This window comes from Anneissia japonica, unplaced genomic scaffold, assembly GCF_011630105.1.
Source record: "Anneissia japonica isolate Jap-2015-1 unplaced genomic scaffold, ASM1163010v1 scaffold288091_len1417266_cov198, whole genome shotgun sequence".
Taxonomy (NCBI): Eukaryota; Metazoa; Echinodermata; class Crinoidea; order Comatulida; family Comatulidae; genus Anneissia; species Anneissia japonica.
Genome location: NW_022684833.1, coordinates 284,822 through 309,811, shown reverse-complemented (window position 1 = coordinate 309,811; position 24,990 = coordinate 284,822). Strand labels below are relative to the sequence as shown.

At 32.6% G+C, this 24,990-nt stretch overlaps 1 protein-coding gene across 1 annotated transcript in view; it reads right to left on the bottom strand.

The window, feature by feature from the left end:
* Positions 1-24,990, bottom strand: part of LOC117107456 (collagen alpha-1(XI) chain-like) — an 80,434-nt gene that overhangs the window by 15,379 nt on the left and 40,065 nt on the right. Inside the window, exons 6-43 of the mRNA XM_033249157.1 lie at positions 24,690-24,872; positions 24,274-24,315; positions 21,694-21,732; positions 21,115-21,177; positions 20,019-20,093; positions 19,786-19,890; positions 19,455-19,511; positions 18,803-18,910; positions 18,150-18,203; positions 17,795-17,848; positions 17,250-17,303; positions 16,128-16,226; positions 15,746-15,844; positions 15,270-15,368; positions 15,060-15,104; positions 14,276-14,374; positions 14,065-14,118; positions 13,530-13,583; positions 12,291-12,398; positions 11,913-12,011; positions 11,165-11,209; positions 8,856-8,909; positions 8,279-8,332; positions 7,969-8,022; positions 7,446-7,553; positions 7,235-7,324; positions 6,978-7,031; positions 6,677-6,730; positions 6,097-6,150; positions 5,090-5,143; positions 4,480-4,587; positions 3,948-4,001; positions 3,442-3,495; positions 2,669-2,722; positions 2,463-2,516; positions 1,424-1,477; positions 1,145-1,198; positions 617-670 (exon numbers count right to left, since the gene is read on the bottom strand). Of these exons, the coding sequence (XP_033105048.1) occupies positions 617-670; positions 1,145-1,198; positions 1,424-1,477; positions 2,463-2,516; positions 2,669-2,722; positions 3,442-3,495; positions 3,948-4,001; positions 4,480-4,587; positions 5,090-5,143; positions 6,097-6,150; positions 6,677-6,730; positions 6,978-7,031; positions 7,235-7,324; positions 7,446-7,553; positions 7,969-8,022; positions 8,279-8,332; positions 8,856-8,909; positions 11,165-11,209; positions 11,913-12,011; positions 12,291-12,398; positions 13,530-13,583; positions 14,065-14,118; positions 14,276-14,374; positions 15,060-15,104; positions 15,270-15,368; positions 15,746-15,844; positions 16,128-16,226; positions 17,250-17,303; positions 17,795-17,848; positions 18,150-18,203; positions 18,803-18,910; positions 19,455-19,511; positions 19,786-19,890; positions 20,019-20,093; positions 21,115-21,177; positions 21,694-21,732; positions 24,274-24,315; positions 24,690-24,872 (2,697 nt within the window). The remainder of the gene's footprint in view (positions 1-616; positions 671-1,144; positions 1,199-1,423; positions 1,478-2,462; positions 2,517-2,668; positions 2,723-3,441; positions 3,496-3,947; positions 4,002-4,479; positions 4,588-5,089; positions 5,144-6,096; positions 6,151-6,676; positions 6,731-6,977; positions 7,032-7,234; positions 7,325-7,445; positions 7,554-7,968; positions 8,023-8,278; positions 8,333-8,855; positions 8,910-11,164; positions 11,210-11,912; positions 12,012-12,290; positions 12,399-13,529; positions 13,584-14,064; positions 14,119-14,275; positions 14,375-15,059; positions 15,105-15,269; positions 15,369-15,745; positions 15,845-16,127; positions 16,227-17,249; positions 17,304-17,794; positions 17,849-18,149; positions 18,204-18,802; positions 18,911-19,454; positions 19,512-19,785; positions 19,891-20,018; positions 20,094-21,114; positions 21,178-21,693; positions 21,733-24,273; positions 24,316-24,689; positions 24,873-24,990) is intronic.

Sequence of the window (24,990 nt, the reverse complement as noted above, 5' to 3'; positions counted from 1 at the left end):
TTTATATATATACATACATATAATTATTTATTTATTTATTTATTATCCCAGCCAACAGCAAACATAAAATTCGCCACTTACAGGAGGGAACTTACTGTATTATATATACAGTATATATACATATGTATATGTCTGTACATACAATTATGTATATATACATATATAGATTATATACAAACACTATAGACCATTTTCAAGAAATTTGAATTAAAATTTCCGATAACCTGATAACTACCACTGGGGGATTTTCAGGGGGCTAGCATTTCCCTCTACGTAGTTACCATCATGGATTAAATAAACGATAAAACTAAGTTACTAACGAGCACAACTATTTAAAAAAAAACATGAAATGTTTATATTAAAAAACAATTCTGTCTTAAAAACTATTTCAAAGTTTACATGTACAGCAATTACAGTAATTAGCAAGATCGTATCTGTTTGCTACTGCTGCTATAGCAAAGGTCTAGCCGCGCGATCCGCTGCTCGGTACTCTATTTGAAACTAGCCAGCTGCTCAGGGTAGGCAGCTGGAAGTCCCCCCGTGAGTTGCGAGACGTTGGCGGCGCTGTTTCAAAATAAATCCAATAAAATGGTCTATAAAATGATTATAAACTTACAATTGGTCCAGGGCCACCATCTTGGCCAGGAGCGCCAATATCACCAGTATCACCCTATATAAATAAACAAATTAAAATTAATATCAAAGTAGAGGTAGGTTAAAAGCAATTTAATACAATGTGAACATACCTGAACTTAATAGGCAACAATAATTACTTTTATAGCTTTGTTTAAATTTTAAATACATTTTAATTTCTATGATTGAATCTACATATTCATTGCATAGTAAATGCCAAAAAAAATTAACTTATTGTATTGCCCAGGACATTTGGAAATCAGCATTAGTCAGTAACTTTTTTTTTCAAACTAAAGGCCTATATCTAGTTATTGCCAACCATCAGTCATCCAATACACATGATAAACACATGGCTAAAATTCATGGTTAAGGTATCAAATATATTTTTAAAACTTAAAAATAGCCTTTTGAAATATCATATGATACATTTTTTCGGACAAAAAGAACACCCTAGATATTTAAGATTTTGGGTTGGTCAGGCTTGGGCAATAATATTAAAACAAAGACTTACCTTTGGTCCTCGAGGACCATCAGAACCTCTAGATCCAGGTACACCAGGTGGACCCTATAAAATAAATCATGCAAATTAATATTAAACTACTGAATATTCATTACATTGTCTACTGAATATTCATTATTTTTTAACTACAGAATATTTATTACATTAATAATTATATAATAAACTGACAGATATAGTTACCTTAGAAAGTGCTTATTTAAAAAAAGAACAATATTTTTAATAGATTACATTTGTTTTTTTTCACAACACATGTATAGATAGTTTTCTTACCACATTCCCTCTTTGACCTGGTTTTCCTCTTTGTCCAATTGTTCCTGTTATACCCTGAAAAAATAAAGAGTATAATTGTGATCAATTACCAATATACTTGTCTTCACTGGCATCATTATTTGTATGATTATCTTCCCTACAAACCACTGCCATCACCAAACACTATTGTATCAATTACATCATTACTTGTATTGATGTCTTCCCTGGCTACAACATTGACAATGCCATCGTTCTATTTTTGAGAATGTTACCATGTCAGCATACATACCAGCAAGGACTCTTCGATCATCAACTCAACTCCTCCTAACTGAACATAATACTAAAAACAACTGGGAAAATAGATCATTTCTCGTTTCTGCTCCCAAAATCTGGAATTCTCTGCCCATACACATCAGGTCACCAGAAAATATCACTATTTTCTCTATGTTATAATCAAGTCCCAGACTAAAGAAACATCTGTTCGACCAGCACTTCTTCAATTAATTATTCTCTTTCTCGCGCTACTTTTCTACTCTCATATTTTTTCTGTCTTGCTTGGCTCTGGCACCATGAGCGCACCATCCTGATACCGGCTCCTTATAAATGTCCATTATTATTATCATTATTATTATTATTATCTCCAGACACTGTTTTTATCACTGGCATCATTTGTATTGATGTCTTCCCTGCCAACATCAATTACAATCCCATCACTCTATTTTTCAGAATGTTACCATGCCATCTTCAAACACTACTGTATCAATGACATCACTATTTACAGTATATTGATGTCTTCCCTGCCAACAACAATGACAATGCCATCACACTATTTTTGAGAATGTTACCATTACATCTCCAAACACTATTGTATCAATGACATCACTATTTGTATTGATGTCTTCCCTGCCAAGAGCAATGGAAATGCCATCACTCTATTTTTGTGAATGTTACCATGACATCTCCAGACAGTATTGTATCAGTGGCATCATCTGTAATGTCTTCCCTGCCAATAGCAATGGTAATGCTCTCTTAAATGATATTCTCTGCTTAATATACTTACTCTTTCTCCTCTATCTCCCTGTTCTCCCTTTTCACCTGGTCTACCAGGAGCACCCTGTCAAATATAAAAATAATCAGATCTTAAATTATACACAATAAAACATATCGACATATATTTAGAAAAGCTAGAACTGACTGATGATTTACGTACAAGTTTATTCATTATTTTTCACTATATATTCATACAAGTAGAAAATAGTGATTTACCTGCACACCAACACTACCTTGAGAACCTCGCTGTCCACTGGGTCCTTCTGATCCCTGCAATCAAAGATCAAACTTAAAAATACTAAATGAACAATCAGATAATAATCAAATGATACTCATGATGTTGGTAGTCTATGAGTGAGACTGTACCAGGATAATACATTGCTAATTACAATTATGGGAACAACGTATTGGTTTATACAGGTAAATATTCACAATATAGACTATCAATTTTAATTAAAACAGTATACAATACTCTATATTATGTATTGTAATATTGGATATATTACTGAAGTGTTATCCTGGTAAAATAAGTTATAAATAATGAAATAAAAATAAAATGTTTCAGCCATGTACTACTGATCAGTAAAAAACACAAATAAAATGAAAATTTCACTTGCAAAAAAATATAAATAGAATTTGGTAAGAATGTTGGTTGTCCAGAGCATTTGTTAAAAAAAGCCTGTTTCCATATATGCAACATATCCAACGGTGCTATTTATTATTCTTTATTTTGGTTAATTTTTCTTTTTGTGTGTCTATGTATGTTTCCAACTTTTGTTTGACTTTGTTGTTTGTTTGAAATACGGAAAAAAAAACCCCCCCAAAATCAAACATATACAACTTTATCCTGCTTTGAATCTTTTGAAATATACTGTCAGCTCTATCCAGTTGCTTTACATTTCGATGATGTACTCTGTCAATTCAAAGGTAATTTTTATATTTTGAAGCTGTTTATTCTGGTCTACATAAATCTCTGATCGCCAACTCACCTTTGGTCCTCTCAAACCTTGGTCTCCTGGAACACCTGGTTCTCCTGAGTCACCCTAAAACAAGATATGATTTAATACTAATTGTTTTATAAGATTTATAATAAATCAAATTTGATTAAGTTTGATAGCATATCAAAATATATATATTTTGCTTCATTCGATAATAATTATTTATATATGCCTATATAAAATAATTAAAATCTACTCCACGTACAAATATAATTGAAGTTAGGCGTCTAATTTGGTTTGGCCATATGACCAAATTGATAGGTCAAGCTCCAGCCAACCTTGAATTAGAAGAGATGGAATGGGAATTAAGAGAGGGAAAAATTTACGCATGGCAATTAACAAAGGAGGACTATGAGGTTGATGTAAAAGATATGATAATGATCCATGGGGCTTTGGCAAGATTTGTGACTGCAAATAAGCACCATTTGCTTCATTAAGCTAGTTCATACAATAATTATTATGGCACAGGAAGTAAAATAGTGAAGCTGAAAACTTACTTGTTGACCAGGCTCTCCAATTGGTCCTGGGGCACCAGGTGGGCCCTCCAATCCCTATAAAATAAAAAGATTTACATGTTACTTTAAAACAAAATCTTCGGATTTATCACACACATCAGGTGAATAAAATGTAAACATAATATATAAGGAAAAACCAAAGTAGGTCACATGATTAACACCTTTTAATGAATGGAATGTTTAGTAATATTCTACTTCTGTCTATCTCATATCATATAATTTTAATGATGATGTAACTAAAGTCAATAAAAACTGCATAATGGATGATTAGTTCTCATTACAGATAAATATGATCATTTATCTAATGTTAAAAAAAAAATGACATTCTGTACTTCTGGATCAATACAATACCACTAAAACAAAATTCAGTTTTTACATTGGACACTATGCCGTAAATGACAAGTAATGCTATTATATTTTTTTTTTATAAAAGTTGAAATGAAAAAAATAAAAAAACAAAAAACAAAAATTAATAAAAAATATATTCAATGAAAAATGAATATTTTGTACTCACAGATGAGCCTAGTTGTCCTTTCTGACCCTTTTGTCCTCTGACACCGGGTTCCCCCTTCTCACCATCCTCTCCAGGCGCTCCTATTGGTCCAATCGGTCCTGGAGCTCCCTATTTAGATACAACATCATTAACGTATAAGTAATACTGCAGTAATAAGATATTTAGTATTTGAAATACAGAATACTGCAGTATTAAGATATTTAGTATTTGAAATACAGAGGAAATGGAAGGCCACTTCCATGTATGCATATTAAAAAAAATTCTGAACCTTTATCTGTTTACAGTGCATATAATCATGTGTACTTTTAAATCTTCACATGATCATTTAGAGTGTTTACTAACTCTGCTTACAGTGACAAGGTTTCATTGACCAATTGATACATTTTCAATCTTTCATCAAAATAGCAGGTGCTTGAAAGTTGATGAATACAGAGCCTGTTAAGTTTCAATATACAGTAGGCCCAATTTAACCACAGTGTGGCAGATACAGATATATGTAGATTGATCGTCCTTTTTTTACTGACTCAACTGACAGTCAAAATAAAAACATTCTGACTACTCACTACATTCTCACTTCTTAAAACACTAATATTGCAAAATTATTACAAACCCTGCTTCCCGGTTGACCATCCCGTCCAACTAAACCTTGGATTCCATCAATTCCCTGTAAAAGAAGGAAAACAATGTTAATGAATTTCTGATATATTTTGTAGATCATTAGTAACAGCAAATTATGTTGTAATTATGCTTGTGGAAAATAAAAAACATCAACCAATGAGACACCGAAGAAAAAATAAATCAGGTCAACAATTACATTTAAGGGTCTTTTGCAGTAACTAACAGAGGAATGATATTGTATAATACAATTGTGTATTAGCAAGGAATCTTTTGAATGACAGTGGTCTATTCTCTATACTAAATTTTGATGTTAATTTCGTAATTTTGTTTTGTTGTTGTGGTCTTTGCCAAAATGTATAAAATTAAATAAAATAGTTTTCTTGTATTTATAAATAAATTATATATGTAAAGTAATTATTTCAAATACTAAGTTTAATTAAATTAAATTTTTATTTAAATGTTAAGTTGTATTAAATACATAATGTACGCAAATCAAATAATGAATTTAATATTTAAAAAGTTTTGGCTCAACACAGAAATAGAATAAAATAAAATAAAATGTTTTTTGGCCCTAATTTTGGGTTACTCACTCTTTATTGCACTTAGTGCGCGCCATACCTAATTTAATTGGCGTCCCATACTCGATTTCTTTCTTTTTTTTCGTATTTTTCCGTCTCTAAATTAACTTTTTTTGTTGGTGGCGCTGTCCAGAATGAGAAAAATAATAAAAAATAAGAGACTTGTGGCAAGTCTAGTATAAAAAGTACACTGCATTATAAAAAAAATTAATACTGTATATAAATTCATCCATAGTATAGTAATTGCAAGTAAATGTTTTTTCCTTTTTATTTTCAGCTGAATTAAATTATTTAATTATTGAAATTCTTTAGATGTAAGTATAGAAAGTACACTGCATTATAAAAAACAATTAATAATACTGTATATAAATTCACCCATAGTATAGTAATTGCAAGTACAATATTTCAAAGTCTAACTTACTGGTTCTCCCTTGGAACCCATTGGTCCTCCAGGTCCAACTTCACCTTGCGCACCCTATAAAAAAAAAAGAGTATATTTAATTTAAAGATTCTAAAAGTTCAAAATATATTTTGGGAAGGTAAAACCTACTTATGGTTTTTTTTGTAAGATTTTATAGGTCCTTGTTTTGACACAATAGTGTGTTTAAGTTAAGACATGGATAATACTGTTTTTCTTTTATTTTTTATTATAAAAAGAGTAAAATAACCTTTAAAAAAAGAGAAAGAATTCATTTGTAGACACGTTTACTTGCCATCTAGTAACCTCTTCAGTACTATACAATGGGAAAATGAACTTTGCCGGCCTCTGACTGTTATCACTGGGCCTCTGGCAGCTACAGCCTATGGTCCCCCACGTCTTATTTTGGTCACACTAACTCTGGTACAACAAAACCATGCACCTAGAAATGGCAAGTTCATTCCTATACCTAAAGGTACTATAAACATAGTACCTTTAGGACCTATGTCTATAATAGTACCTTTAGGTATAGGTACTATAAACATAGAGGTGACTATTGTACAATAATAACTTGCACACATACCTGGGGTCCAACAGAGCCTGAAAGCCCTTGAGGCCCTGCTACACCTGGGGATCCCTGAAATAAGAAAAAAAAAGCAACAGTCAAATTCAGTCATAAAATAAAAAATATATATATAAATACTGTATGATATTTATGATTTAAAAAAAAATTAACTTTTTACATCAGGAAAGTAGAAAAAATATATTTTATAATTGTAAAGCAGGTTTTATAATTGTGTAGCAGAAGAGTGGATTTTAGCTGTGTGAGAATAAATTCACAGATCTAATGAATGTTACGTCTTCTATAATAATTTTAGACTTACAGCTGGTCCTGGGGGTCCTGGTGGTCCACTTTCTCCTTTTTCTCCGCCGGGTCCCTGTAATAAACAAAAGAAGAAAAAAAATTTAAACATTAGCTTTAACGTTTGTTTTTAAAGTTAACATAGAAAACAAGTTGATAAAATATAAAAAACAAGTCAGATCATAATCTTATCATGAACTAATATAATCTGGCAGGTTAAATGATGACTCTAATAAAATACACCTGTTGTCCAAAAACACAGGTTTATGATGGACTTACCTGTAGTCCAGGTAGACCTCGTTCTCCAGTATAACCCCTGATTCCAGGTGGCCCTTGGTCGCCTACAGGTCCTGGGGGCCCAGCATTTCCCTAAAAGTGTAAAAATTGACATATTTGATCATCTTTAACAGATATCTTTAACAAATAAACAATACTTTTTACCACCAGAGCTTCGTAGAAAGGATCTGATCAAAAACAACGGTTGACCTACCCTGGGTCCATCTTTGCCATTCTCTCCTGGAATACCAATTTCTCCTTGTGGTCCAGGTGGGCCAGGGAATCCACGCTCTCCGCCAGGCCCGCGTTCACCAACAGCACCCTAAAACAATAATAGCAGTGATGGTTTACCATAATAATAATAATAAAATATTATTATTAATATTAATACATTTTCCCAATGCCAGGTTGTATCTCCATGTGTTCCGATGTATTTTATTTTGAAATAAACAATTTTCAATGTTTGATAAAATAAAAAAATATCAGGTGTGGATTTAGAAATTCGAAACAGAGGTGGCTCAAATCAGAAAGTCACTTCTACAGATGGACGATCCAACTGACCTCTGTCTGTCTATGGCACTTTTAGATGGCCGGTAATGGCACTCTCAGACTACAAACTTGAGTGTAATTTTCTTTTCTCCTATTTAAAAAAAAATTTCAAAATATTTAGGCCCCCACCCTCCATTTAATCTGCCTACAAAAATGGTAAAAGACTGATAAGTTGATTAGTTGTATACCTGTGGTCCAACAACACCAGGTTGTCCCTGTGATCCAGTTTCGCCTTCAATACCCTATGAAATAAAGTTCAAGGTTCATTTTTATTGTTATATACAGTAATGAATATAATAAAAAAATTAAATAGGTGACTTAACAGGTGAAAAACAACTAATGTAAACATGTACAATTTTTGCATATTCATTATAACTGACATCTTCATATTATATTAGTTAATTACCAACTAACAAACAAAAACTATTATTGATGAAGTAATTATTAACACATATTTAGGTACATAGGGTCTACGTTGTATTATTTTTAACAACTTACAGATTCACCACGTTGACCAGGCATTCCAGGTAGACCATCTTTACCAGAAGATCCCTTTAACAAAACATGAACATTCATTTATTTTAACAATGCATACCCCTGTATATGATATTTATGTCATCATAATTAAGACAATTTAATTTGAAAATAAAAAGTTCAAGTAGATTTTGTACAAATGTATTTAATGAAATTCTTTTACTATTTTTATTATTTTTAATACTTTACTGTTTTAATTGTTAATGCAATTTGTTAATATATTAATGCTCTAAAAATATATTTATACACACACCATATATGTTTGTAGTACATTGTGAAATAAAACAACAAAAATATAAATCCATAAATAAAATAATACAATTTACTCAGAAAAAGCACTTATGAGATGGAAGTAATCCCTGAATCTGCTCACAATATTGTATAACATGATGAGGAAATCCCTTAAATGTTTCCAAATTGATTTTTTCCTTAAAATCTTTGGTGAGGCAACTGCTTTCTATTTAGAAAACAAGTTTGCAAGAATTATGCAAATACAGTGTATGCCAAATGGTATAGGCAAGTCTGAGTAACTGTTACTTACCGGTGGTCCCTTAGCTCCTGGGAATCCTCGGAGACCGGGAGTACCGATCAAGCCCTATACAGACAAAAAGATAAAAAAATTATATTGCTATCCCACTCTTTCAATATAGGCCAACTATATTTTCAATTATTAAGAAATCATCATGCAAAAAAAGAAAAGAAATCATTAAATAACATGAACTTAGTACAGCCACACAAATCACAAAATGGATAAAAATCAAATAATAAATAAACTTATGCACACATTTCCATAATAATCATCTACTAAAGACGCAAAAAAAAGAAATTAAACAGCAAAAATGTAATATTAACAATATATTTGTAAAAATATTGTTCAAGTTTAATACCAAGTTACACAACAACTAAAACTAAATAACTTAACATGCATATGAAGATATAAATCATATAAAAAGAGACGAAAACAGGAAACGTATGAAATATTATGTGTAATAGCAATGTAATAAATCAGAAGAAGACATAGATGCAGGAAGAGGGTACACAGTATAAAGGTGATGACAATATCTTGAGATGGGTTGAGATAATAGAAAGTGACACTGAAAAGAAACAATGCATGAACAACTGGCAACAACGTAGACGGAAACGGGACGAAAGTTCTATACTCGCTTGATCAGTAAAACCTGGATTTGATTTGCAAAACTTAAATTTTCTCTTTTACAGGACGTGTTGTGGACAAAGTACATATGCTGCTTATAGTGGAATCAGAAAAAACACTGTACTCAGAAAATTTACAACATTTAATTTTTAATTTAATGATAAAATACATATGAGTTTCTATTGTCTGCTGGTTACATAATCTTTACTACAAAAATCCTTATATTACACTAGCTAATTTAAAGGTAAGGGTAATAATTTTTGCAAAGTGTATTAAAGCCAGGCTCCAGAGGGAAAACAATTTTTGCTATGTTGTACAACCACCCTTTTCCCACCTTTTCACCCCAGTTTTTAAATATTAAAAATCTGTATCTCATTAACCACTTCTGAGTTTTTCGTCAAATACGCTTTTTGTTTCATAAAAACAAAAGAAAAATCAGTTTTTTCCTCTGAAGACAGGCTTTAAAGGAAAAGCATTATCTGTCTGTAAATTAGTGAGGCAAATATTTCCTTGTTCTTAATTTTCAATTATTATTATTAACAATTCAAATATTGGCTTTCAAGGATTGCTCCAGAACTATTAAACACACCCTGAACAGAAACCAAGACCACACCGTGATTCTCAACATAGTTAACTCATGGCACAAAGCCGAGCCATGCAGGTCAACCCAGTCAACAACGACAACGACTGATGGGGCTATTCCTACTATATAACTGTTGTTTCTACAACGAAAAGAACACTTGAGAATTTGAACTAACGAGTTCATGAAACTTCGGTAAGTTTTAAACTTTATTTACTTGATTCAGTGTAAAAGAAAACTATATTTTTGAGTGCTTTTTTATCGAACCAAACCATTTTTTTGAGCATTTGGATTGTAGTTTTCAAGTATATTAGCTTAACACAAATGGTTTAATAGAAACAGCTAAATCAAATCATTACTATGTATATGGATTGGAATACTGCAGCCAAATATTCATTAAATATATTTTGGTGTAAACCATCTTTAAATTGTTGCAGAGTGCAGCTTTTTAGGGTGAAATATCTATAAAATAAATTATTTTATGTACTTGTGATAGTCTCCAGGTATAAATGTGAAGGGGTTTGTTAAGAAAATCTATCAAAAAATGTAAAAGTAATACACAAAATGAAAAAAATATAAATAAAATATAGAAGAGTAACCGTCAATGAAAACCCTGCAGCAGATTAAGGAAATAAAAACATAAAAAATGTTAAATATTTTTAAAATAATTTGTTATATAGTACTTTAATATAAGTTTGATGATTAACTATATTATAAAATCTCAAATTAGTATTAATTTTATAATCAGGTTTGTAATAATGTAATCTAGAATTTTATAGATTAAAAAATAATCTATGTAGGCCAGTTTATAAAAATGTTTATTTTTTCTTTTTAACATGTTTTTAAAAAGTTTAGATTAAGGAAATAAAAACATAAAAAATGTTAAATATTTTAAAAATAATTTGTTATATAGTACTTTAATATAAGTTTGATGATTAACTATATTATAAAATCACAAATTAGTATTAATTTTATAATCAGGTTTGTAATAATGTAATCTAGAATTTTATAGATTAAAAAATAATTTACGTAGGCCAGTTTATAAAAATGTTTAGTTTTTCTTTTTAACATGTTTTTAAAAAGTTATCAAATCATCTTCAAAACACATTATACTTACTCTCTCTCCTCTGCTACCTGGTGGTCCCTCTGCCCCTTCAGCCCCCTGCAGAAACAGAAGGTTTTATTTATTTTTTTTGAATGCATAATATACTTTATTTAATCATCATTATTATAATCTCTGATAATGCACCAAATGGCTACTCTAGAATGACTTAATTCTTTTGTTTAAGTTGGGCGAGATTGATTATAAGCCAACTACTGGTTTAAAGTTGTTTATAATCTACTTTTAATGGATCATTAATGCCTTCAATTGACAATAATATCTTAATGATAGTAAATATCAATTACAACATAATGAATGGAAATTTTAATTAATTAATAAAATTAATGTATGTACTTGGTTATCATTATCATCAAAATATACAGTAAATTCACTTTAAATTAAAAGAAAATTACAGTATATGTACAACAAAATACAGACTAGGGATATATAATATATTTATGTAATATCTTTGACTATTATTATCTATTTAATGGAACCACCAATAATACAAGACCCCCTTGCATCCAGGAAAGCATTGTTTGCAAAGTCCTTGAATTTGGGTAAATTATGAGAAAAAATGCTGAGGTCTTCTCACAAGGGATTACATTTCAATGTGAAAGGAACCTGTCAGAGTAAATTTCCTGTTTTCTGCATTCTGTGTCCTCAACTCAGATATTATGTTTTACACCTGAAAGGAAGCATGTGATAAAGTACAATAGGCTTCAAGAGATCAAAGATAATGTTCATTGTTCTTCATTCTTACCTTAGGTCCAACTGATCCGGTCTGTCCTCTTGGGCCACGAGCCCCTCGTAAACCTCTTGGACCACGCTCACCCATGTCTCCTAAAGTACCTGGACTACCCTATTATAAATCACATGATAGACAAAGGTGTTATGTTATTATAAAAAAAAAAACAACAAATATTTCATTTATTAATTTTTGAATAAAATCCAGAACATACATTATAAGCATTTATAAAAGGAAATTAACAACAAACTGGCATACTTTGTCATTATTCCAGTCAATAACATTATTTTATAAACTTATTCTGAACCATGAAGCTACATTACATATTATCCAGTAATAATAATAATTAAGCAGCTATGCCTGCTAATTGGACCTGGTCTGTAATCTCCTTACCCGTGATCCTTTGATGCCTGATCTACCAGTTCTGCCCGATTGTCCAACATCTCCCTTTTCTCCATTTGGTCCAGGATAACCTGGCAAACCAGGTTGCCCTCTTGCTCCCTATAAAAACACATATTTACGATCTGTCTCTTATACACATCTAAACCTGGATTTGATTTGCAAAACTTAAATTTTCTCTTTTACAGGACGTGTTGTGGACAAAGTACATATGCTGCTTATAGTGGAATCAGAAAAAACACTGTACTCAGAAAATTTACAACATTTAATTTTTAATTTAATGATAAAATACACATGAGTTTCTATTGAGACAGATAAAAAAAACACTTCATTGTCTGCTGGTTACATAATCTTTACTACAAAAATCCTTATATTACACTAGCTAATTTAAAGGACGTTCCTGTCTCTTATACACATCTAGATGTGTATAAGAGATTAGCTCTATACTGTAATTGATTATTCCTCACATCATCAAGTAGTCAAATTATTAAAGTAACATCTTCTAGCAAGCTCAAGTAATGACTAAATTCCTGTTAATAGACAGCTTTCCTCGATCGAAAACCAATCCGCCGAGAAAAGGGCATAATGTTTGTGTATGATGCCACCAGTTTAGGTCTAGATTTAGTTTTCTCGTACTTGCAATCTGAGATTCAGGCGCTGGATTCCAGGTGATGAATCGAGATCCAGAAACTGAATGTACAGTATTTGCAACATTTCAATGGAATTTGATTAATTTCTATGTTATATGATTATAATACTACCTTGAGAAAATCATTATAGTTAATACTGATTGCAAATTCACTCTTCACTTTTCGCAGATGTTCACACACAATTGTCCTAGACTAGGCCCTAGATATTCCCTACCATTAAATTAGCCATCAAGTTCTTGGAAAGCGAAAGCTCAATATTTCTTTCAACAAGAACGGTAAAAAGAATGAGAAATTTCCTAGGCTGATTGATTTTCAAATGAGATAACAAAAGCTCTCAACTGACCCTTTCGTTGAATTTGAATTGTTCTTTTGTTTACATTATTTGTTTTTCCCTGTCCTGCTTTATGCTCTCCTCTCTGTTTTTTCTCCTTGTCTTTTTGACTTTTTTTCTGGCTGACCCAACACAAGATATATATATTTAAAAATCTTTTTGGGTTTTGTCTTCTCCCTTTTTTATTTTTGTTTGTATATAAATAAATGTCATAAGGAAATTATATATAAAATAAAAAAATAAGGAACTGACCTTTGGCCCCTCAGATCCCTCAATACCTTGTGGACCAGCAGCACCTTCCTGACCCTGAATAAATGATAACATTTTTTATTAAAATTAAATATATTCAAACTATATTTTCACTTGTCATCAATATTTTATTAAATAATCAAACTGCGATAGTATGACCAACAAATTTAAGTGTAGCGTTCAATCACTGAGCTAGTGGAAACCAATCTCTGTATCTTTGTTGTTATTTGTAATATTAGAAGAAAATAAATGTTGGATTTTTATTTTTTATTATTATTTTATTGACTGATTGTTCTGATATACTTTTGATTTTTGATCTAGTAACTTTTAACAATATTTTCAGAAAAGAAATTATTGATAATTATATAATTATTTTATTAATATAATTTGTATGATCAAAACATTAGTATTGTATTTTTATTATTATTTTAAACTGTTTGTGTTGATTTTTCTTGTTGACTCTAAACCATTTAGACTTTTACCACTGTATAATTAAATGTTAAGTTAAATGGTCATTTTAATATATTATAATACTTACCTGCTCTCCTTTCTGTCCCATCTCTCCCTTAGTCCCGGGAAGACCTTCTGGTCCCTGTTAGGAAGAAAAAAAACCCAAAGAATAATTTTTTACACATGCTTTTAATAAATTATAATATTATAATTTAATTATTATTTTTAATATATACTGTAATTAGATGTTATAGAACATTTAAGTTATTGTTGACAGGGCAGGTTGCCTCAATACTTACCAAATCTCCCTTCTGTCCACGTTCTCCTCTCGATCCTGACTGGCCCTTCAACCCACGCGGTCCGGGATATCCCATTGGGCCTTGTGGTCCCATTTCACCCTAATTAGAATTAAAAAAGTTAAATTCATGTAAATCATTATCAGAGTAGTAATTAATTACAATCATCCTCATCATTATTATTGTCAATATCACTATCACTATCATCTTAATCATCCTCATCCTTTTTATGATCATAATTATCCTCATTCTCCTCATCATCTGTCATTCTCATCATCTTCCTCAATATCAATATCACCGTTACCATCATTACCACCATCTGATCACATTTGTCATATTATTTTCTGATTATCATCAAATGATACTTGCATAATCTGGTGTATTGATCCAGCTTATCTACTAGCTCATAATTTGTTGTACATTAAAGTTTCAGTGTAAATTTTGCCTTTTTAGCCCAAAATATTTGCCCAAAAACCCCATCGATTCTGGTGAACTACTCACAAACCAAGCTGGTAGCTGGCTTTAACCTGAATACATCTATGGATATCTGATAAAAAATTAAATTTGTTGGCAAACAAGAAAATGATAATAAAGAAGCATGATGTTGATTATTATGATGATATTATTATATCATTGAAAATCATAATGATGAGGATGGTGATGTTCATAATAAGTATAATGACAACTATGACTTTGTTGTTGATGGCGATGATGATGACATTGACAATGATTATGATGTTAATGACCGATGACAATGACGACAAGAATTTGGCTGCTTGCTACTTACTGAAACGCCCTTAGGTCCCTTTGAACCATCAATACCTGGATGTCCCTGTAATTCAACAAGAAATAAAAATTCTATTATGAATACAATTATTAATTAATTAATTAATACTATAATTACTGTTATCATTATCAACATCATTATAATTTATATGGTAATTACTATGCTTACTTTTTATCAATATTATTATAAATACATATTAGTTCTACTCACTGGTAAACCATCACTGCCTGGCAGTCCTGGATGTCCAACTTTACCCATTGGTCCTGGGTTCCCTGGTGGTCCAATTGCTCCTTGGGGTCCCATTGATCCCTAAAAATATAAAGATCATTTAAAGTCAATATAACTCAAGAGCTTTAGAAAATAAATTCTATTCTTCGAGAGGCAGGTAGTCTAGATTTAACAACAGGTATTCCAAGAAAATTGTTAGCATTTTCTTGCATAAACCTAACCAAAATTAGCTTTCATGTCTGAGGGATGCAAGCTTATACAGTACAGTACATGGAAAAGCAAAATAAACACATTCTATTTTTTATGGATTTATACTTCTGTATAGTTATCTTACTTGCATTGTATTCACGTAGACTCAGCATTGTGAAATAAAATGAAGTTCACCACTGAAGATGTTAAGCTTTGGTTGTTGGGTAGTATGTAACTAGATACCAGATGTGACATATGAAGGTACTTACTACAGGTCCTTGCTTTCCAAAAAGTCCAATTGGGCCAGGGGGACCTGGGACACCCATCAGACCCTTTGGACCCATAGGTCCAACCTCTCCTTCCGGACCCTATAACAACAAAAATAACAACATATATTTTAAAATTAATAAGGTTCAGTATTCAAATATTTTACAAAAAAAATTTCATTAATGCATCAATTGTTTATAGTACAATATAATACCAATATTATTTTCATTTTTTAGTACATAATTTGGTTGGGTATCCAGAAAAAAATGTATTAGAAAAACATCAAGCAAACTTTATGAAACAAAAAAATACTTCAACTATCCAATATACAAAAACTATTAATAATAAATTGTGATCATATGAAAAGTAAAAAAGATTGCATACAGGCAAGCCGCTTGCACCAGGAGAACCCCGCGCCCCTGGCAGACCTCGTGGACCAGACTCTCCCATTGTTCCGGTTTCTCCACTGACACCATCTTGGCCCTGAAAAATGAATCAAAAGGGGAAATTGGACAGACTGGAAATCTTCTTATTATTGTGTCCACTGTGTAGTGATGGTAGAATTGGCATTAACCAGGGCCATGACAAGGACAATTGGAAATGAAAAATGTATAATTGATATTTTTAATTATTTTGTTTAATTATATCTGTATTTACAGACAACATACACAAATCCTTGGTAGCTAATTATTTTAATTGCACATGCAATTTTATTATTACAATTACATCACAAATAGTATGTCTGCTGGGCATAATTTTACTATACCCGGTGCTTTCATCTTAAAACAATTTCTTTTTTACTGTAACCTTAACAACAGCACCAGTTTCTGGATTTTAAAATTTAAAGCTTTAATTTCACTTTTAAACAATTTTCAAGTATAATTAGTTGTTTTATAGAAAATTCTTAATAATGAAGTTTAATTAGCACCTTATGATCTAGGGTTAGACAATGCCTTGCTAGGGCTAGGCTACATAATAGGGGTTTATAATATGAAACATTTGTATATTAATATATTGTTGGTAATTTTGAAATATCAGAATGTTAAATAAAATGTTCTCTCAGAAATACTTCCTGCCAAATTGTTGGTGTCTGACGTGAGACAAAAAAATAAATAAAATTTGTATATATGTGCCCTCAGTAATAATTGCAAAATAGAGTTTACTCATTTTTTTCAATTTTAGTGAAACTACTATGAATTACAGTCCACAGTCAGTATACCTTTGTTAAAAGAAATTAATATGGACTGTATTCACATTTTAATGGTGAATTCACTTTATTTTTATAAATTTTAGGGTATAATCTGCCTATACATTATATTTTTCTGTTAACATTTTTATAATGAGTGAGATAGTACAACATATACTTTAGACGTAAACGTAGAAATTGGATGCTTATGCGCGAGACTAATGCATTATGCGTGAGAGTTGGCAGGTGTAAAATACTTCTTTTATGGGAAATACAGAAATACTGTAGTTATTTCTCTATAATAATTTTGTACAACTTACTTTATCTCCTTTATTACCATCAGGTCCCCTTGGTCCTGCCTGACCTTGTCTTCCCTGTAATAAATGATATATAAAAGTCAACAGTGGCACCATTCATTTTACCTTCAATGACCTTATCATTTTTCTATCCCTGAGCTGTAAATATTTTCTACCAGCAACTGCTACATTGCGAATAGTGACAATTAATACATCATTTTTCAATTGCTAACCAACATTAACCTTTCTTTGGGATGGGGCATGGGTGCCTCTTGTTTAAAAAATTCTTTATCTGCCCCTAATTGACTGGTATTCATGTTCTCTACAGAGACTTGAAATGCTTGTCCTGGGTCCTGGATTAGGTTCCTTACACAGTAACACAAATTTATTATAATCTCTCACTCCTCATAATAAGACATTTTTTATGTACAGCATCTAGTATGTACAATGTGATTGTCTTTTGAAACGATATATGCCACGTAGGAGAATGATGAAGTGTAAGTTGCTGTCTGGCATATCTATGACCTTGGGCCTAAACTACGAAAGAAAAAAGAAACTAGCTTCCATACCCTTCCCCCTTTGATTCCTGGAAGTCCTGGCAATCCATCATATCCTCGGTCACCCTGAAATCCAACAAAACATCATTTGGAAATTTTGGTTATAGGATATATTAAATATTGTGGAAAAGATTGAACATTAAATTAAACTGAATATTTGGGTAATTCTGTTTCATTAGCGGGTATCATTTTGGGTAAAGGTATCATATTGGGTAATTCATTTTCATTTGAATAATTTTTTTCATTTGGTTAATTCATCAGACCAAACTTAACCATGTTTCAAAATAGCTGCATAATATTTATCATTAAATAATAACCTGTAAAGTTTTTTACAAATTTCGATTACAGTATTGCTTTTTGTTCTTACCTTCAAACCAATTGGACCTGATTCTCCCCGAGGCCCATCATTTCCAGGACGGCCCTGAAAAATTAATAGTAGAGAAAACATATTAAACAGACAGTTAATTAACAACTTGTATATTTTTCAAAACCTATATATTATTTTACTATATACAATCCACATTTACCTTTAAATGTGTTATTAAATGAAAATGAAAATTAATGAATTAATTTATAGATATATATTTTAATTATTCAAAATACTATATGAGCTAAATACACTGGAATATTTATGAGAAAGTTTTAATGCTTTGGTATAATGTTTATGTACAGACATCAGCTTACAATTGAAAAGCTTCCTAACATAAACATTGTTCTCGCCAATAAACATAAACTGTGCTGGTTATTTTCACTAATGCATAGGCTAGATTTTTATCCTAATTTTACACAAATTTCTTGTAATTTCTTGTACTGTATTTTTACTTTCACAAGACTAATAAAAGTTCTGTATTCTGTATTTGGCAAACAAAGTGAAAAACTATACCTCAAAGTAAATTAACATAAAGCCTGGTTTCCATAAAATTGCTAGTGTTTTCAGTGCAATCGTCGTACTGATTAGCAGTCACCAAGACAATCAGAAAGAAAATAAGATGAATATTTTATATTATGCTAAACACTCACTCTTTTACCAGGTTTTCCAGACAGACCAGTTGGTCCTGGATGTCCTGGAGGGCCCAACTCTCCGCGGTCTCCTTCTTCCCCTCTGCTTCCTTTTATTCCTTGTGGACCCTGAGACCATCAATTAAATCATGGAGGTATAAAAATAGAAATCAACATTAACAAAAAACAGAACAATATTTAATCACCACCAAAGCACAGTGTAGCCCCATTAAATCTAGGCCTACCTTTATTTATAGCATAACTATATAAATATTTTAGTACATTTCTTGTTCATTAATTTTTCATTGGTTGTTTAAAGCCGGGCATTTACTGCGCACGACGGTCGTCAGCCGACGCGATTCTATAAAGAATGCAGCGCGCGCGCACCTGATTGTTTTTAATGACAATCCGTTCAGACTGCCACCGAACAATCAGCAGACGGCGCCGCGACGTCTATCGCTCACAGGGAGCGGAGTTAAATTTGTGGTGCGACAACTGTACTGCCGTCATACAATGGAGTGAGTACCCGGCTTGAGTGTCAATAATGTAAATGTGTAATCTAATAGCAAACTCCCACAGGTAGCAACATAACCACAGAAAGAAAGTAGCCTGCTTGTAGTATCAACATTTTAACCAGTAATTATAACCACAAAAAATAGTTTAAGAGACTTGCCATAGGTCCACTTCTTCCTGATAATCCAGAGGGTCCACGTGGGCCTCTCATTGCCATCTGAGGAAGAATAAATAGAAACACTTACGCTAATTGTAGCAATATTTTGTTGTCAGATATCCTTTCATTAATAACAATAATAAATATTGATAATAATAACAAAAATAGAACATTCTAATTTTTATGGTAATGTAGTCTTAAATGATCAAAAGTCCGCCCCTTGATTCAGAAACCCTGTTGGCAAATTTCTAGAGCCATCACTGATTAAAACTCAATGGTTTAAAAAAAAAAACAATTAAAGGATTGTTCAATATTGATACAGAAAAACACTTACTCTTTGCTCTTCCATTGCAATTCGAATAGACTGTAGATTCTGAGGTGAAATTGGGCCTTTTCCTTGCTGAGTAGCATAATCAGACATCATCATAACAAATGCTTCCTAGAAATCATAAAAAATCAAATTATTAATATTCTCTGTGAATTTGTTATCATACATATTCATCAGTTTTTTTAATTATTCATGAGCTTTTAAGCTGTTGCTGGAATTTTGAAGCTGCCATCACTCACAGGTACATAAGCACTTGGGCCTGGAGGTCCATCCAATCCCTTTTGTCCCTTGAGACCATCACGGCCTGGCTTGCCCTGCAAATAAAGTAGACAAAAAAGATTGTACAAATATGACACTACTCACAAGATACACAATTATTCTCATAAGTTAACTAGTAAAACTGTTTTATTATTACTCCAGCTAGGGGCCTAGCCTATGATTCACATTAGCACACACTTCAATTGCGCCGCAAAAACAAGTTTGATAACTCGACCAAATATAAAAACCAAAATGACACACAAATTCTGAAAAATATCAGTCAGTTTTTGGCTTTCAGTTATTTTTTTTCAATATAGCATTGCGAACAGGAATAACAATCGTCTAGGCTTAGGGCTCTGTGCCTTTTAAAAGTACCTACCGTTGATTAGGTTAGCCTTCCTTACCTTACCTTATTAATTAGGCCTAGCTGGGCCTGGCCAACATCAGTCGATGGTTTGCTGTTGCCACAGCTGTATTAGGTAAGACTGGCCTGCACTGCTTAGACTCGGTCCATTATTTTACTTACACATCGATATTTGTTTCTATTGCTTCTTAACATTAACTTTTGACCAGATGCTTTAATTGTCTTCATTGAGTTTCAACAGTTTTTCTATTTTACTTTTATATGCCCGTGCCCTTTGTTGGCGTTGATGAAGGATCCAAGATACGAAGCTACGAGCTGATTGGTGCTCAGTTGGCCATGTGGCGCGCAAACAACCGAATTCAAAAGTTGGTTTGCATTTTACGCATTCAATATTGCCCTAATTATTAAAGACTGTGAAAAACTGACCACTTCCACAAAAACCAATTTCAGCGACTCCGGATAGACGACGTTTATGTTTTATAATTGATACTTATTTTCCTAAAAATGACAGACCAAATAATTGCTGCTAACTAAGATAATTTCATTTAGTCGCAGAAAACCGACTAGTGTAAGTCTATGCGTTGCAGTTTTCTTCAACATTAGGCTATTAGGACACTTGACTTTATTCGTAAACTAATCTATAATTGCTGAAAGAGACTAGATAATAGATTCATAAAAAAAATGTGGTTACTTATGATTGAAACCATACTTACCCTGTCACCCTTTGGTCCTGGTCGTCCATATGGTCCGGGTGGTCCAGGTGGTCCAGGATCGCCCTATAATAAACAATAAAAGATAAATTCATTATAGCCTATACTTAACTGGTATATTTTACATCCAGGGACCTAGCTCTATTATACAGACATCCCTATACTTCATGTAGAAGTATTTTCGAATATTATGTAGCGTCAACGCCAAACAAAGGTAAACAAACGCTTTACTACAAAAATCCTTAGTTTTATCACCATAATTGTTGTATAAGAAAGTATTGGGACATACGTCTTTCAATTAGCCAGGAAAACATACTAACTTGTATTTATTAGTTTAACATTACTGGCAGAAATGAAAGCAAATTTTAATTTACTTTTACTACGATTGATAAAGTTAATTATTGCTGCAATCCTACTGAATATGCAATTAATTTTTTGCAGACGATTATGGCGTACTGTGATGTATGAACTTATAAATTCAAACGTATAGGCTATTCAGAAACTAAATCATTACTGGTGTATTCATTGGTATAGTTATGGGAGGTGATAAAAACGTTTATAACAGAATCTAGAAAGACTTACCACAGGTCCAATTCGTCCAACGACTCCAGGTAAATATTCCTTAAAGAGTGAAAAAAAACACATCAAAACATATCACGCACAGGCCCGTAGCATGACTTAATTTGTGGCTTGTATGATCTCCGATACTCTGGAGAACATTGTAAATATATCTACGAATAGCCTATCAATTTTTTGTTTTTAAATGCGGACCTTCTCCATTTTTTGGGCGGTTCGTCGTAACCCCCTTAACACTCCACGCTACGGGCCTGTATCACTATATACAAGATACGTACGTATGGTCACCTTTCGTGTTTTTTTGTTTGTTTGTATTACAGTATTACTACCCAGCCTGCTACGGTTTAATAGTGCTAATTTTAAAGTATATCTGCCATGACGCCAACATGTTCACTAAATTAGTGTTCACTAAATGAGTAGTTGAGATGTTGAATTATTTGAGTTTAATAATCAATAAATTTTGATTTTTCATAGACCCAAATTAAATGTTTGCTGTAACTTTATTTCTAAATAGCCTTTCTGCAGGGGGAATCTAGAAATGTTCTGACAGGGAGGGGGAACAATAGGGAGTCGAGACCCACCTCAGCCCCATCATGGTTGGGGCTGAGGTGAGCAAATTTCAAGAAGGCACGCTCGGAAATGGCACTCTCAGATGGTTAAAAAATCTTTTTCAAAGCAGTGTTCCTTGACAAACTATTTACTTCTTCCCGACAGGAGCTATGCCCCATCCCTTCTCTACACACCTCTCTCCTCACGGATGTCTAATCGAGGACCTATATTCATTGCTGTGAGTCGCAAAGCTCTAAACTTGGAACCCACAGTCCAAGAGGACGATTTGTGAGAGGAGTACCCTAGTGCACGGATCAACGTTCACGTGCATTATATTATTAAGGATTTAGGCCTAATGTATACCCTGTCTCTTATACACATCTAGATGTGTATAAGAGACAGGCTTTAATTGTCTTCATTGAGTTTCAACAGTTTTTCTATTTTACTTTTATATGCCCGTGCCCTTTGTTGGCGTTGATGAAGGATCCAAGATACGAAGCTACGAGCTGATTGGTGCTCAGTTGGCCATGTGGCGCGCAAACAACCGAATTCAAAAGTTGGTTTGCATTTTACGCATTCAATATTGCCCTAATTATTAAAGACTGTGAAAAACTGACCACTTCCACAAAAACCAATTTCAGCGACTCCGGATAGACGACGTTTATGTTTTATAATTGATACTTATTTTCCTAAAAATGACAGACCAAATAATTGCTGCTAACTAAGATAATTTCATTTAGTCGCAGAAAACCGACTAGTGTAAGTCTATGCGTTGCAGTTTTCTTCAACATTAGGCTATTAGGACACTTGACTTTATTCGTAAACTAATCTATAGGCGTATAAGCCCAGTGAAATAGTTCAGTTTTCTTTGCTATAAAAATCACCTTTCCCGTGGGTATATTTTGGTAAACTTTTTGTATGTTTTAGATATAAAATTTAACTATATATATTCATAAAAAAACGTTTTGTTGCAATTATGTCCAACTTTGGTGCTTCAAATCCGTATTTCTGGTGGACTAATACTTTTGAAAGGACCTTTCTAAAAGCACTTGAAATATGCACGAACACAAACGTTTTTGTTTGATATTTTAAACTTTGTTTAACTTTAGGCCTGTACTTGTGGACAATAGCCTACTTTGCATAAGCAAGATCAGGCTTGTAGGGCAGTGGCGGCTCTAGGATATAATTTATGGGTGGGGGGGGGGGCTAAGACTGTCTCTTATACACATCTGATGTGTATAAGAGACAGAGGTTGCTCTTACAGCAAGACTCAAAGAGTCGGTCATATAGGTACAACTAAACTATAGGTATGGGAGGGGGTGTCCCCTCCTCCCAAAACGAGATTAAAAAAAAAAAAAAATTGGGACTTCTAGATGTTTTGCTTGACTGATCAGACCCAGACGAACCGATTGCTGAGACAGATTTGGCTTGACATAGGCAGTACAGTACTGGGATGGGAAAACTAGCCGTATTTTTTTTTTTTTGATCCGACTGCCCGAGATTTTCCCGATGGGGGGTGGGGGCTTGACCAGACCGACGGGGGCTTAAGCCCCTTTCTCCCCGCTGGCGCTGCCCCTGCAGGGGACCTGCCATAAAGCGAGCACCTTAGGCTAAGTGAGCTGTTTTTCTTTCGCTCCTTTTTGCATTTAGAGAGTAAAACAAATCCAATAAAATGGAGATAAACCTCTGAGATGGCATAATATTAGGACTTCAAGAATGCAGGCAAAATTAACGGTGAATCTTCAAAGTTAACGATAATCTATTTTGAGTGATCTATTTTGAGGCCTCTCCTGGTCTCTTTAAACATGCTCAGCTCTCTATGTGCGGTACATGTTTTTATCGAGCGCCTTGTACGCTTAGTGTGTAGTCTATGTGTATGAAATGAGTGCGTATTTGCAAGAGAATAACCAATTTTACAATTATGATTTGGTCAATGTTAACATTATAAATAAGCTTAATATATTTTTCTAAAAAAAAGAATTGCTAACTTAAGCCTAATTGTATGCATAGAGGAATTAAATATGCATGACTACGTACGATTCTGTAATCTCCTGGGTCTCCCTTAGCTCCTTTAGGTCCCTGTAAAGTGAAAAAATGAAATAGAAAAAATGAGACCATGGAAAGTTCTTTATCTATTTAAATATTACTCATTTAAATTCAAATTCATCGTAATTCTAATCTATAAACAAATAACGTTGACATGAGTAATTCGTTTTTGTTTGATAAATATGAAAATGTTACATAATAACACAGTTACAAAAATCTATTTCCCCACTGAATTTTTAGTATCAATTATAATTATCAAATATCGTTAGTAATAATTGTTCACTTTCGATTATTCCGATCTGATGAAATATTATTATCCAGACAAAAAGATCTTTACTGAGATGCACAGGCGGATTTTTTTTCCTACAGAAAAATTACATAAATCGATAACATTTAATATCACTTACTGGTATACCGACTCCAGATGAGGAAGTACCGGTACCTCCCGCTCCAAATCCTGGTCCTGATCCTGGTCCTGATCCTGGTCCTGGAGCGGGTGGCTGGCCAACACCAGATCCGGTATCTCCACCGCCATCTGTACCAAAAGGTGCAAACTCTCGTCCTGTAGCTTCATCAATATTATTATTAGACTGGGAAAAAAAAATTCAAGACAACAATATAATGGAGTAGTTATAAGCGTTACGGGGATTGATTGTTTTCAACTTGTTAAAGTCTATCCTATGAGTACTCTGAACAATTGGACGGATT